The 14,814-nt window shown below is 42.1% G+C and overlaps 2 protein-coding genes across 3 annotated transcripts; one reads left to right on the top strand and one right to left on the bottom strand.

Moving 5' to 3' along the window:
- Positions 1-857: 857 nt before the first annotated feature.
- tgm2b (transglutaminase 2b) lies at positions 858-7,285 on the top strand. The gene is made up of 13 exons (XM_061290606.1): positions 858-1,066; positions 2,879-3,058; positions 3,828-4,046; positions 4,159-4,277; positions 4,552-4,680; positions 4,775-4,955; positions 5,077-5,209; positions 5,303-5,409; positions 5,487-5,726; positions 5,790-6,065; positions 6,125-6,285; positions 6,357-6,493; positions 6,751-7,285. Exons 1-13 carry the CDS (start codon positions 1,057-1,059, stop codon positions 6,899-6,901), a joined length of 2,043 nt encoding a protein of 680 aa, XP_061146590.1. The 5' UTR covers positions 858-1,056; the 3' UTR covers positions 6,902-7,285.
- Positions 7,286-7,392: 107 nt separating this feature from the next.
- Positions 7,393-14,523, bottom strand: vstm2l (V-set and transmembrane domain containing 2 like). Of its 2 annotated transcripts, XM_061290608.1 has the most exons (5): positions 14,293-14,523; positions 9,628-9,794; positions 8,571-8,615; positions 8,140-8,444; positions 7,393-7,954 (listed from the first exon to the last, which is right to left on the bottom strand). In XM_061290608.1, the coding sequence occupies exons 1-4, from the start codon at positions 14,396-14,398 to the stop codon at positions 8,187-8,189; spliced, it is 576 nt and encodes a 191-aa protein (XP_061146592.1). In that variant the 5' UTR covers positions 14,399-14,523; the 3' UTR covers positions 7,393-7,954; positions 8,140-8,186. The 2 variants fall into 2 exon arrangements, with proteins under 2 accessions (XP_061146592.1, XP_061146591.1); XM_061290607.1 differs by having other exon boundaries at positions 7,393-8,444.
- Positions 14,524-14,814: the final 291 nt, after the last annotated feature.

The raw sequence follows: 14,814 nt of genomic DNA on the forward strand, positions 1-14,814 counted from the left end.
GCCAACGCTCGTGCGTTACGACGAGTCTGCCCAGAGTGCCTCCAAACATACGGTTGGATTGTCTCGTCTCTTAAGAATTTCCATAAAGGTGCATTGGGAACTTTTAATTGGGGGGGGGGGGGTAAAATATGTCAAATCAAAGCTTTAAACTGTGAAAAGTTTTGAGTTCCTCCAAACTTACCTTGCTGGTGCTTGTCAGGTGGGGTGGAGGTAATGGTGTGCAGCTGGTCGCTTTCAATTTTAACCATGGAGGAGAAAAGGGGAGGAGAACGACAACTCCAATCTTCTTTCATAATAACAGTTTGACTCAAGTGTATAATTATCATGTCAGTTTCTTTTCTACAAACCCCAATGAAGTTGGGACATTGTGTAAAATGTAAATAAAGTGAGAATGCAATGATTTGCGAAATAGATTCATTGGAATACACTACAAAGAGGATATTTAATATTGAAAATGATACCTATTGTTTTATGTTTGATTGTCATCAAATGTTCACCCATTTTTGAATTAGTGGGTACATACGTACAGCCCAAACAAACAAATCCATTTAAATTGGAGTCTTTTTTTTTTTGGAATGTGTGCCAAAGTCAGCGCAGAAAACTGACCTAGTATGTTTGTCAATGGCGTCCATTTGAGCCATGCCGTGCAAATAGATTGCTGAGTAATATTTTGCAATTAAAGCGTGCAATGAAGGCCGTCATTGACTTGAGCATTGAGTAACCCAGTGTGTCGTACATGCCCGGTCGTGATTTTACATCCTGTTAGTGCGTCTTGAAAGCCATCGTGACATCACTGTTGAATCAAGTCTGCCTTGTGTGGCCACCGGGAAGCCAATGCAAGAGAAGCACGCGTCTTGGGAAGTTCCACTCTAACCTAAATGTGAATTGACTGTGGGAATGACTCCCCCCCCTCAGAACTTTTTGAGGGGAGGGTCGCGTCACGCCCACCCAGCACTCTGGCATGGGGTGGAGGAAGAGTACAAATAACATGCAGATAACAGCAAATACACATTTTCTATTCAGGTGCTCCACGGGTGACATTTCCACTCCAAAAACATGGCTCAAGGTAAGTCATACTCGCTTAGATTGATGCCAGTTTTTATTCTTTATCCAGCATGAAAATGGAATGCTTTAAGTCTTTTATGTGTGATTTCACTGGACCTTTTTCTGCACCCCCATCACACTTCTTAAGCATATACAGTATGCATGTTAAAAATAATACCAATAATAAATCACTGATATTTGAAACTTTTGAAACTGGACCACTTATAGAATCTGAGCAGCTGGGGCTTAGTTCCTCTCATCGACTCGATGAAGTATTTACCCCTGGGAGGAATTCCAACAACTCTCAAGAGAAATCAGTCAAATGGGCAGATGACCTTTATTGTCAGTCTGGACAATTAGCAGCATGCCTTCGTCTATCTTTAGATGATTGTGCTTAAAATAGATGCATGTTTTCAACAGGAGCAAGTACTCATGATGTTGCAATTAAAAAGAAAATTCCATAATAAGTCCGTTTTTATGTTACAAGGTGTAATATTACAATTAAAATGTCGCAATAGTAAAGTCTGAATATTTTTAAAAGTCAATTAAGCTCAAAGTTTTAATTTCAAAACAGTTTATGTACGCTGCTAAAACAACACGTTTCAATGTTACACTTCTATCTTTAGTACAATGTCGCCTGCTTTCCAGCTTCGAGAATTTCCACAAAGCACCCGTAAAAAAAGACTCATACACATTTTTGCATGTACATTTCCCAAAGTCAATGTTGTGTTTTCACAGAAAAGCTACAGGCACATGATTGTTGTCTTTTGGCCTTATAAGGTAAACTTAAGCCTCCGCTGCACTTTTTGACGCAAGGAGCTCGATAATCGCAAGAGTGTGGGAGTGTTCCGTCAAAGCTGGATTGTTTGTTGTATATGTGCAAGTAAATTTGATGTACTGGTTTTCATCTAAATTGATCCCCAGAGAGGGACTGTTTTGGATTTAAACACAGGCATGGTCAAATGTGTGCATGTGATATTCATCTTTGTAATTGTTTCCACATTCTAATCCGCTTGGAATTGGCCTCAATGTGTGAGTGGATTTTAAAATTCAGAAGAATGTATTAAAATGGATGTGTTGGATGATGGACTTGCAAATGTGGTTTATTACTTTACTAATCCTTTTGTTTCTTGCCCACAGATCAAATGAAATGAGCAAACGTTGTGCTAAGCCGATCCGCATTTCTCCCGAGCTAAATCGTGTTGACGTCTTTCAGGAATTTGCTCCAGTTGTTCAACTGACATCTGTTCAATTAAGGAACAAACCAAAGTCGTGCGTGTAGATCACTGCTCAGATTAGATTGCCTTTGGCTTCATATAAATCAGCAGGACGCCTTCGAGGCTTCGTCTGTGTTTACTTTGGTCTCGCCTGACCGTGACATCGCAGACTCGTGTTTGTGTGCAGCCGCTAATACAAAAAAGACGGAAGGGTTGTTAACCTTTGGACAGGTCATGAATTGGCCGCTTTTGGCAGGAGGCCAACAAGCAAAGCATTAATTAGAAATTGCATGGAGAGGAAGTCAAAGGGTGGGACTGTCTTATAGTCATGGCTCACCCTGGAGAGAAGGAGCGGCTCTACTGTGTGTGTGTGTGTGCGTGCGTGCGTGTATGATTGTGTACGTGAGCGTGGTGGAAGTAAATATTTCCACCTTGGTTTTCAAAAGAGTCCTGCAGTTCACGAGAAATTATGAAGAGCTTGGGAATGTCCCGAACTACTAAACCTAACACACCTTTTATCTACAAATTCTTAATGACACTTGTAATGGATTAGGTCTCGTGAAAAATCATCCGGAATGAAATGTAACTCACTTGCCACTGTTCCTTTTCTTTCTTAGCTCTAGACATCGATCGCTGCAACTTGGAATGTGACTTCAACAACACAGACCATTACACTGACCTCAACGGGGTGGACCGGCTGATAGTGAGGCGGGGTCAACCCTTCACCATCAGCTTGTATCTTCGTTCGGGAAGTTACCAACCAGGATTTAGCACTCTGCAATGCATTGCTGAGACAGGTGACCCATTTTTTATCATTTCTTTCTTTGTCAGGGTTCTGAGAGGGCTCTCTGACTGGAACATGTTCCAAGTTTCAAAGGTGGAAAGGAGAATCCATTGTGGTCGCGTCCTGTTCGGATGTTAATGGAATTCAGGACACATTACCGACCCGTTTCATGCTGACACAAGTTTTTTAGCCTATTGTCATTTCAGACATGGAAAAAAGGAAATGAGGTGTTGATTGATGGGGAAATATGTCTATTTATTTTTTTAAGGCAGGGGAACTGTTGTGTCATTTAGTGAAGATGTATTTCATTCCTTCCTCCTACCGGGGCAATATATTTCATTTATCAACTTCTGCTTGTCATCTAACATTTAGTCATGGTCTCCCGCCTACCGTGATAAGACTTCTTGCCAACAAATGGTCAGGAAGTGCCGCCTGCCAACAGGAGATGTGTGTATTGCCTGATAACCGTGTCTATGATAACACATTGAGCATATTTTCATGGGTTCAAGGAGGATCTTTGATTCCATGACCCTCTTGGTTTCCTAGATGTGAAGGAAGCGGAGCGTGACCAGACGGAGGCTTACGTAACTTACCAGAACAGCAGAATTAGCCATTTAAGGCCACATGATTTTCAAATCATCTGGGGCATCGTCATTATGTGTTATTTCACTGTTGGTTTACATTAAGAAATTTACAGTTAGGGCAGTTTGAAAATGCTCCCTTGAGTTTTGTTAGCCAGACTGAAATATTTCACTTTTCTTCAACCATAATTACTTTTGCAGGTCCGCAGCCTTCTGAACAATACGGCACCCGGGCCTTATTTGGTCTGTCCGCCAACGTCGACACGTCGCGCTGGAGTGCGGCGGTCGCCAGCTCCCCTGGAGACAGCGTGGCGCTGTCCCTCTGCGCTGCCCCCGATGCACCCATTGGACGTTACAGCCTGAGCTTGGGACACTCTGCACGGATTGACTTCATCCTGTTGTTTAACCCCTGGTGTTCAGGTGGATCAACTCATCCTGGTTCTTGAAGAACATATGAATTGATTGATTGAGACAAAATAAGCTAAATGAGTGAGCGGCATTATCTCGAATAAATTCTGTTTCTTGGCAACAGGAGATGCTGTATATCTGGATAATAAGGAGAGTTTGGAAGAATATGTCTTGTCCCAGGATGGGATCATCTTTCGGGGCGATGCCAAACATCCAATAGCGACTCCATGGAACTTTGGCCAGGTACCAACATCAACGCTGAAGCAGCCAGACTCACTCCACACATGCAGAATCACACATTTGTAATACTTCAGAGTAACACCTGCAATGTCCAGAGTATTATGCAATCTGGCAGGAGGCAGAGGAGGATTGTTTTTGTTTCCAGTTTCTCTTGGCATCGCCAGCACGAGATTACCGAAGCTTTATGTGCTTTCGCCGCACCTGTTTCCAAAACATGTTTCTCATATATGTTCTTCAGATAAAGGGCGGCAATAAATTTGTTTCTTTTGATGCACAGTTTGAAAGTGGAATCCTGGATGTGTGTTTGAGGATTTTGGATATGAATCCCAAATATCGACGTAATCCAGGCAAAGACTGTTCAGGCAGGAGAAATCCCATCTATGTGTCCAGAGTTGTCAGTGCCATGGTGAGTTGACTGACTACATTATTTTATTTTATTTTATTTGATTTTATTTGATTTTATTTGGAGCTGCAGGTTGACATTCCTTTTTGCCTTACAGGTGAATTTCAATGATGATGACAAAGGGGTTTTGCAGGGAAACTGGACAAACAAATTTGACGGAGGGGTGAGCCCCATGTTCTGGAAGGGCAGTGTGGAGATCCTGCGTTGCTGGGACACACAAAGTTGTCAGCCTGTTCGTTTCGGACAGTGCTGGGTGTTTGCTGCTGTTGCCTGCTCAAGTAAGATAGGACTTTGTATATAGAGCGTGGCAATCTATCGCAATGAAACACACTTTGCCTTACACGGAGACAATGCTGATATATAAAGTCTTGCAAAAACCACAAATGTATCACACTGTAGTTTCCAGAGCTCTTGGCATCCCCTGCAGAGTGGTCACCAACTATTCCTCAGCCCATGACGTTAACAGCAACCTGGTGATCGAACGCTACGTCAACGAGAACGGGGAACTCATTCGATCCAGAGAAATGATCTGGTATCTATTTATTATAAAACATTGAAGTCTAGAAGCAACTTTGGCTGAGAGCTCTCTGATTGTGTGTATTGTTTATCGTGCGGGTATCTGTAGGAACTATCACTGCTGGGTGGAGAGCTGGATGATCCGACCAGACTTAACTAGTTCCGCTTATAACGGCTGGCAAGCCAGTGACCCCACACCTCAAGAAAAAAGTGACGGTAACCAACATTTTTGATGACCACATCTCCGAATTGTGGTGGATCACGTCGCATCACACACATCTTCTTTTCCTCAGGAGTGTTTTGTTGTGGGCCCATCCCTGTCAGAGCCATTAAGGACGGTGAGCTCATGTACAAGTACGACGCTCCCTTTGTCTTTGCCGAAGTCAACGCTGACGTCATCACCACCATGAAAAAAAAAGACGGCAGCCTATCGAAAGTCACCTCGACCCAACTGGTGGGGAAGAAGATCAGCACCAAAAGCATTGGCAGCGACCACAGAGAAGATATCACTCATCTGTACAAGCATCCCGAAGGTAAGCAGGCGGCATGAGTGAAGTTCATTCATTGGGAAGAAAAATAAATAATTCTGTGCTCAGGTTCTGATGAAGAGCGCGAGGCCTTCAAGAAAGCCAACCACCAAAATAAACTTCGCCAGCAGCAGGACTACCAAGGCCTGAACGTGACTATCAAAGTGTCCCCGGAGATGAAAAAGGGCTGCGACTTTGACGTGTTTGCTTTGGTTAGCAACAACACACAAAGCGACAAAAAGTGCCGCCTGCTCTTTGGATCCTGTGCCGTGTCCTACAACGGCAATCAAGGAGGAAACTGCGGCTTCAAAGATTTACTCAATGTTGAGCTGTCACCTGGAGGAGGTGAGCGAGCCGTCTGAATCGTCATCAAATGACACAACTCATGTATTATTTTCTTCCAGCCAGGAAGGTTCCACTAAGGCTCAACTACTCCAAATACGGCGGGCAGCTCACTGAAGATAACATGATCCGTCTGGCAGCTCTCCTGTTTGACTACGCCACTCGAGAAGCCACGCTGGCAATGAGAAACATCGTGCTGGACAATCCTGAAATTCAAGTCCGAGTGAGTGTTAGTGATGAGAGAAGCGTGTATTTTGATTGCACTCAAAACGACGCTAATTGTGTCTTTTGCAGATTTTGGGTGAACCCAAGGAGAATCGCAAACTGGCGGCCGAGATCACGCTAAAGAATCCTTTGCCGGAGCCATTGGAAAATTGCTGCTTCAGCATGGAGGGGGCTAACCTGACTGGAGGAAGTGTCGTCTCGGAGAGGTTGGATATCTCTGTCAGCATGTCTCATGTCTATTTTCCAGGGACTGGCTTTATCAAATTGTATGTCATTGCTTCCCAACACTGGGAAAAAGAAATAACTTTGATCTTAATCTATACTGGAGGTAAAGACAGGTTTTGTCAGTTCAAAAAGATAACACTGCCATAATTAGAGTATAAATGCTGATTCGTCATGTAAATATTTAGTTCACCGGAGGCTTGTGAGATTGCTTGGCACTAATATTTGCTTTGACCCGCAGGCTGAGCTTTCCGGTGGGACCTGGGGAAGACGCCAAGGTGAAAATGTACTTCACTCCCACCCACAGCGGACTGAGAAAGCTGGTGGTGGATTTTGACAGCAGCAAGTTGTGTCACGTCAAGGGCTACAAAAACGTCATCATTGGGAAGTAATCGCGTTACGAGACAGAAGCAATATGAAGGTGCCACTTTCATTTTTATCATATGTAAAATGTAACCTTATAAAGTTTTTATGTAGTGTAATGAGTGTTTATATTTTTGTATGTAAAACGGCACATGACTTTAAACAGGCATTTCTTTCAAATATAAATTTGAAGAGACATTTGGAATAATGTTTTTATCAGTCAATAAGTGTGTGTGTCAATGTTGTTTTTATTGGCACAAACATTTAAGGCAACTAAGAATGAATTAAGAGTGCAATTTACATAGAACCGACTTCCACATTCGAATTACAAAACAAATGGAATGATTCTTTTTTTTCTCCCCCCTTGGTTCATGCCTTTGTGTTTGAATGATGTAATAAATTTGTGGACTGTATGTAGCGAGACTCTCTTATGTCGCACCACAAATTTTTTTCTTCTTCTACTTTTCATCCAATGTTACCATCTGTGGGAGCTGTTATGACATCACAAATGAAGACTGACTGTATTCCATATTTTGTTTTACTTGCGTTATGTGACAACACTGCCCTCCACTGCCAACAGTCAAAAATTATTAAACGTGTTGAAAATACAAGACACCTTCAGATTTTGGGAGTATTTAACTCCAATAAAGATTTATGTGGACATACTAGTTAAATTCTAAAAGAAACACAAAGTGTAAAATATGTTGAGAAAGACCTGCAACATAGTAGGCATGAAGGTACACAAACAGTTTTACTGGATCGTAGTGGATAAAATGAGAATAGCAATTACAAGACAGCCAATATTGTTGTTGAAGGCATACATTTCAAACGAAAAACATTCTAAACAAAAACATTTTTCAAACGGTCTTGAAGCCACTATGAGACGTGATAATAAATATTTTACTTACGTACATTTGCCCATTCCAAGTTTATCGCTTAACCTCCTTAACGTCAACTTCCTCCAACATTACAAAAACATGCCAAGTTCATTAAAGTTCCAGTCCAGCCACAAATCGAATGAGGCCAAGTGGGAGGGAAAACAGATGGTTGTTTCCTTTCAATTGGGAATTAATTGTACATTCCTGCAAATGGAGATTAGCAACACATAAAAAAAAAATCAGTGCTAGTAATGATTACCCGTTTACAAAAAAAAAAAACAGCTGCAGAGGTTTGACTCATAAAAAGCACATCCGTTTCATATTAGAAACAAAGCAAAAAGATGGAAGGCGGCAACAATAAAAATGATGTGGACGATGAGAATGATCACCTTCTTAGTCACGAACATGTACGCTAAGAAACAGACTTTGTCGTCAGTCAGTCGTGCTGTGACCCCATCTCCTTTTCGTCTCTCTCTCTCCTGTGCTGGCTGCCCCGCTGGTCCGAGCGACGGTGCGATCCGTGGACGTCGGAGCTCTGGCGAGGCTCCACGTGGAGGTAGGCCCGAACATGATGGCGCTGCGCCACAGAGCCGCTGAAGTCAATGACGCGACACTCGTAGGTGCCCTCGTCGGACGGCTTGACGCTGGACAGGCGTAGCTTGTGTGAAATGTTGCTGCCGGCTACTTTCACCACCTAAGAGGCACGCGGACTTACTGACTTGTTTTTACTGATGAGTGAAGGCAAATGATGCAAAATGGAGGAGTCTCGTCCTTCAGTGCGGAGCTCAACTGAAAAGCGGAAACGTGTCTTTGTACTTACGCTAATTTTAGTGGCGTCTTTCAACGTCTCCTCCAGAGGAACAACCTGCACAGAAAATGTCAGAAACATTTCAACTTCATTGACAATACAAAGGCAGAGTCTGCAAAGAACTGATTAGATAACATTTGTATGTATAATTTGACATTTTTTGTCATCCATCACTTTAATCATCCCATAAAACTCAAAGAGCTGTTTGGGAGTCAAAAGAGCCAATCTTTTGGTTCGACTAAAAAAAAAAAAAAGTGCCTGAATCCCTCATCACTATTCTTCATGTTGTTTTTCCTCCTTAAATTGCTATTTTTTTATGCTATCTGATCTTTATGTATGATTTTTCCTCATCCCATATATTTGCCTATATTGCGCAAGGTTTTCCTCAAGAGCCGCCCATATCCGAGTTCTGCAAAATATGCGTGCGCACTCGCACAGATGCATTTCTTTTGGGCATTGGTATGAATTATGCATGGCGTAGACGTTTTCAAAATCTATTTATTTTTCAGTGCCAATTACAGTGTCTGCAGGCTCCGCAGGAGAGTCTAAGTGGCCCCATTCGGGGAGGGAGTCAACCTGTTCCTCCAGTGCTGGCTGGAGTCAATTAGTAATTATCCACTCATTTCTGTTCCGTGGGATTTATCGGAGATAATATCTTGGTACAGTGACCAATTCTGCATCCATAAATCAACTAATCTCTCCAAAACTACTGACTGAGTAAACCTAATGCTTGAAAAAGTGAACCCATGAGGTCCTCTTTTGATTATTGATGCCATTTAATGCCCCTCTTGTTCTTTTAATTCATTCTTACAGTCCTACAAAATATATAGCAATGTCCGTACCGTCATTAGTGTTAAAATTGGAAACATCCATCATCGATTGGCCCTCAAAGAAAACACGGTCCAGTTGCCAGTGAAACACTAGATAATGAACGATCTATAAATCTTGGTCATCCTTGAGAGCATCGATTAACAAAACAGTGGAGACATGCATGAAAAACAAATATGCCCAAAAATGTAAGCCATCTCTTTTGCAATTAGTAACAATAGAAAAGTGCCTTGCTGCTTACATCATTTGTGATATGAGGAGGCTTCTTGGGTCCGTGTCTGTGCTCCTTGGTGTACCACCACTGGATCTCCAGAGAAGAAGGAGAACCTGCGCCGCGGAAGGAACACGCCATCTCTACATCCTCGCCACTCTGTGTCGTGATGTCGTGGGGCACCTCTGTGAATAAAGCTGGGAGAGAGCCATTGAAACAACCGCTTGTAATTTCTTTACGTCTTTACGGATGCCAGCCCGAGAGAATTGTCACCTTCAGAAACTATGTGAAGGGCAGCTTTATCGATGAGCTGCAGCATGTCTTCTTACTAAGTACCTGGTGGCATTATCAACTGCTTCCCATATTGTCTTTTCCTTTTCGGTATAAAAGTTCTAACGCTGGTGATATGCACTGCAAAGAATCTCCGTACTTAAAATCAAGTCGGAGAATGGGGAAAGCCTTGACAAGGAATTCTGTATCATCTACCTGACCTTTTAGAGTCGCGTCCTTGATGCATTTTCAACTCACGGCCTGCCTGTGGTCTCATTTGTCAAGAGAAGCGAGGCGGTAGAGGTGAACCGACGTCGATGTGACTCAAAGAGTTAAGCAAAGTTAAGTCCCGCACAAAAACGTAATCTGACAACAAGACAAAGAACTTTAAGGGAATACCAGTCACACTAAAGCTCGTCTCCACTTTTTTGTTTAAACCATGTGACTTTCCTATCCAACGTCATTGCCTTATTATCACCCTGTTTGATCTTTGTCGTCTATTATTTCACATTGTGACAGAATGCTCCTTTCGTCCCACTTTGAATTGCCAGCGTGTGTGTGTGTACGTCCGTGCGTGTGTGTGTGTGCATACGTACATTGCAGCATGACTTCGGAAGCAGTTTTTTTTTTCCCCTGAAGCTTCCAGTGCTTATTTTTTTAGCCATCTTTGACTGTCTCCTAACTGCCTCTAGCTGTGTCATTTAAAGCAGAGAAACTCTCCTCGATGTCCCTGAACTGTTTCATCCCTCGTGGCAGGTACATTTGGCGCACACCTTCCGTGCCACACAGAATCAATCAGTCCACAGACAACAACACGCCGATCGCAATCCGATTACGTCTCCACCGGGTCGATGCTCATCGCAATCTAATCATCAAATCGGCTCTGTGTCTGTCTTCCCTCACTTACCACTATCATGAAATCTTGCACTGCCTTCCATTGAGGAAGAATATATCTCGGTGCACGATGGACACTCCTGCTTCAAATCTCGCTACCACTCTGAAATTTGTGACAAATATCATCATCAACTGTTTCGGACTTTAAGATCCCCGCACCAAAACCAAAGGAACAACATGCAGTAATTTAAATGAAACAGTCCAGTATGTAAATCCAGAAAATGGACTGAGCCAGCTGCCGGAGGCTTGCTGAACTGACCTTCTTGAGCATATATTTTACTTGGCAGAAGGCTCTTCCAGCAAAGGCGAGGAATGATTGTTTCATGATGCACGTCCACAACATGCATTTTTAAAGGGATCTTCGGTGGCATTTTTCACCGCACTGCATATTGAACTCCGAGAGAGCGAAGAGACCACGAGGACTTGAGAAGAGGCTGCTTGCTGGCCACAGAAGACTCATTAAAAATGAAAGAGGAGTAGGAATAGAACCTATAAATGTAAACAGAAAAATACACACACACACATGTGACTCAAACCCAAGAGGGATTAGTCCAAATGAAATATTTTTTTCTCTTCAGGTTAGAAGGAAAATTAGTTGGATAAATCAAGAGTGAGTGGCAGAGTGGGGGTCAAAGCACGATTATTCTTCTTGGCCCATGGAGCTTTTGCAAGATGACTTAATTAAAGAGGATATATCAGCATGGACAAGAAGTGTGTGTTTTGTGTGTAAGCTTCCGTGCTTTTTTTTTTCCCCCACACCATTTTCAAAGATGCACCAGACAGACACAAAAAACACAATTGCAGCAAACCTTTGTCACACTCAAGTTGAAATTGTTTAGTTCAGTCTCACTCAAAAGGATAATGGAGCTTTCGTTACCATGACAACCAAGGGTAGAGCAACAGTGCATAATCAAGGGTTACTCTGTGTTGCCAACTCAGAGATGTTTTTGACTCCAACTAACCCCTTCTTTTCTTTCACTTAAAACCGCATTGAAAATTCTGATGAGTTGCGAAATTTTGGAGGACACAAATTGCTATATTCGATTTTATAATAAGGGCAGGTTAAAATAACAGAAGTGCAAAGCAGTCTGAGTCCTTTTCTTGTGCATTTGCCTCTTGAGGACCTCACCCTGCCTTAAGAAATGATCTGAAAGCAAGTTCTGAAGAGAAGAATTAAAAGGGGGGTGGGGGGGGGGCTGTCCCCAAAGATCAGGACATGAACAAAAAGTAACTTCCACCAAGGTGAGTGTAAATAAGCCGTGAACAGATTTGCTCTGGGAAGTGTTATTTCCCTAATGGCTTTAATAATCAACAAAGGCTAAAGCTAAAGTTGAATGAAGCTTGTGTAAAAAGAAACTTACTTACTATTGATCTTTCTCGTTAAAATTCTCACTCTTGTACTCGTGCGAATAAAGCAGATTTATTTAATGAATGAATAATCGAAAACCCTTTGATTATTTTCATCTAAAGCCAATAAAAATCAATTTCCTGATGTATACAACGCTGCTACTTCACATCTCTCCTGATTCAAATATTCTTATGAAAACATTTTATCACCCTGCCTTGTAATGACAGGAGTTTTCCTTGTACTAAGATTGCTCACAGCTCCAAATGGCGAGAGGGGTGAAAACACATTACATACTGCTAAACAAAAATAAGTCATGTGGGAATTTGCCAGAAAGTCAATAATGTTGCATTAGGTTCACATTCAGCAACGGGATAAACAGACAGCCAGCTCCTCGGGGAAATAAGTGGATGCTGTGAGCCCTTCAGCCTCCATTCAAGGTGGACGCTAAAAATCATGAACTAAAAGTAGAGAGCAGCTGCCTGCCTGTTGCTGCGGATCATCCGAACCCGCGGCATGAATTCTTCATATCCTCAGGGACGTAACAAACGAGGGGCTATTTCCACTTCCTCCCAGTGTGTGTGAGAACATGTATTATCATGCCTTGTTGACAACTCGCACCCAGGCCGAACTCACGGGAGATGAATACAAACGTCACGCTCTGTCGGAGATTGTGCACGGCCATCAAAAGATGCGAATTGAAGTACAATCGAGTGCGGCGCCGACTGACCCGCTCTCATCTCTACCTGAATTGATGCGTTTTAAATGAAATGAGATGGAAGGGAGCGTTAGTGATGCGCTCACGAGGGATAACGGGAAGAATGCTACCAACTTACCTCCACCCCTAGAGCAAGGACAGACAGCAAACCGAGTCTGAGATCTGGTACTATCGTTTGAGCAAACAACCAAAAGATTCTTTGTGCAGCCTCTCGCCAATACTCACCAACTCATCCCGCTGATTAATCTTCACAAAGGACCAATAAGTGTTTCGTGTTGGGAGGCAATTTGATTTCTACTTGAGCTCAAGTGGAAACTGGGCTGCGAGAGCTTAACGGTCCTCAGATGGATGCATTTATCTGAAACAAATGGGTCTGGCTTGCGTCTAACAAAAGCACTCCAGAGGACAACGCTTTCAGGTTCTGCATGAAAGCTCCACTGCTTTGGTGATTCATTGACGAAACCTATAAAATGGTTTTTGGAGATTCTTTTCTGAATAGTTTTACTTTTTTGTTTTTCATCCTGGTGGCAGCTTGTGATCATAACCCCCCACACACACACACACACCCGCTGCCTCTCCCATTTCAAGGCCTGTTTGAAACCCCACACGAGTGAGAACTCAACAATTATCGCCAATTAGAATCAACTCCCAATGGGAGAAATGTGGCTAATTGATTTTCTTGCTCACCACGGTTAATCCATTTAGAGATGCTGCTTTGGGCACTCATTAATAATGACCGAGTTACCATTAGAAGTGAAGTCAAAGTGATTAAAACAGGCTCAGCAACATGTACTGTGAAGAATTGGTTACTAAATTTAAAATAAAAAACATGTTCAACCAGCCCAATTTCATTTTAAAGTTCGTTTTTAAACATATTTTATTTTTTTCAGCTAATTACTATTTAATATAAACATTCTGCTGCTACCCGTATCAAATTAATACCTGATCTTGCCTCATCAGTATGATTGGAGTGAATCATGCAGTTCACTCCATGACATCATCATCATCTTGTGTGTGGGGGTGATTAGGGCGACATTGAAGAACTGCTTTCATACCTTAAAGGTCAAAAGATGCTCGGAAATTCAATGAATTTCATTTCTCTGGTTGCGTAAAGCTTTCAAGATTAAAATACTTAGAATACTGTTCATTTCTCTACCACCAGGTTAAATTGGAGAACTTTTATCTGTCAATCATTTCGGTTTTAATAAAGGGCCAAACTAAAAAATGATGAATAATTTTTCATTAAAAAAAAAAAAAAAAGTGCAGTTTTTCTCTGTGCATTTGAACTTTTACATGGCCCTGAGGCCAAAGTTGAAACACTGAACTATTTCTATTATCCAGTGACTAAATATCATCCAGTAAATTTAGAATTTAGAATAAAATCCTAAAGAAATGAATAACACCACAATGAAACAATCTCACTCCCAACGAACAGTGCATATTTTACATGCAAAGAATTCAAACTCACCATTTCCAGATAAATGATTGTCCAGTTCATTTTGTTCTCCATAGAGCGCTGCGTTCAATTGCACATAAAGTCCCACGTAGTGCAAAAGCCCCACTATGCCTCTCATTGCTTCCAAATGTGTCGACGAGTGAGAAGGAAATGTCACATCAGGTGGTGATCATCGGTAAAAGGAGCTCCGCAGCGCTGCAGCCGTCACGGGTATGGAACTGAACAGTTATGCACTATTCTGCTGCTCAGCCCGTGGACGTGATGAGGCAGCAAGCGGAAGGAGACGCAAAAGAGCAACGGTGAAGCGGCTAACAGTGAAAGTCAATTACGCGGAGGGATCTCAAACCGACGCTTGCAAATGGTTGATTTGGGCAATTATCAAAGTATAATGTCACTTTATTTTAAGTTGTTTATTGACTAATGAATCCATGAACAAAAATGTATAAGAATGATTTAGTTACATTTATCATAGATCAGTCATATTAACAAACAAAATTTGAGGTAGAGGTATTATCTCACTAATTGAGGTGAAAA

This window comes from Syngnathus typhle, linkage group LG11 (genome assembly GCF_033458585.1).
Source record: "Syngnathus typhle isolate RoL2023-S1 ecotype Sweden linkage group LG11, RoL_Styp_1.0, whole genome shotgun sequence".
NCBI classification, from domain to species: Eukaryota; Metazoa; Chordata; class Actinopteri; order Syngnathiformes; family Syngnathidae; genus Syngnathus; species Syngnathus typhle.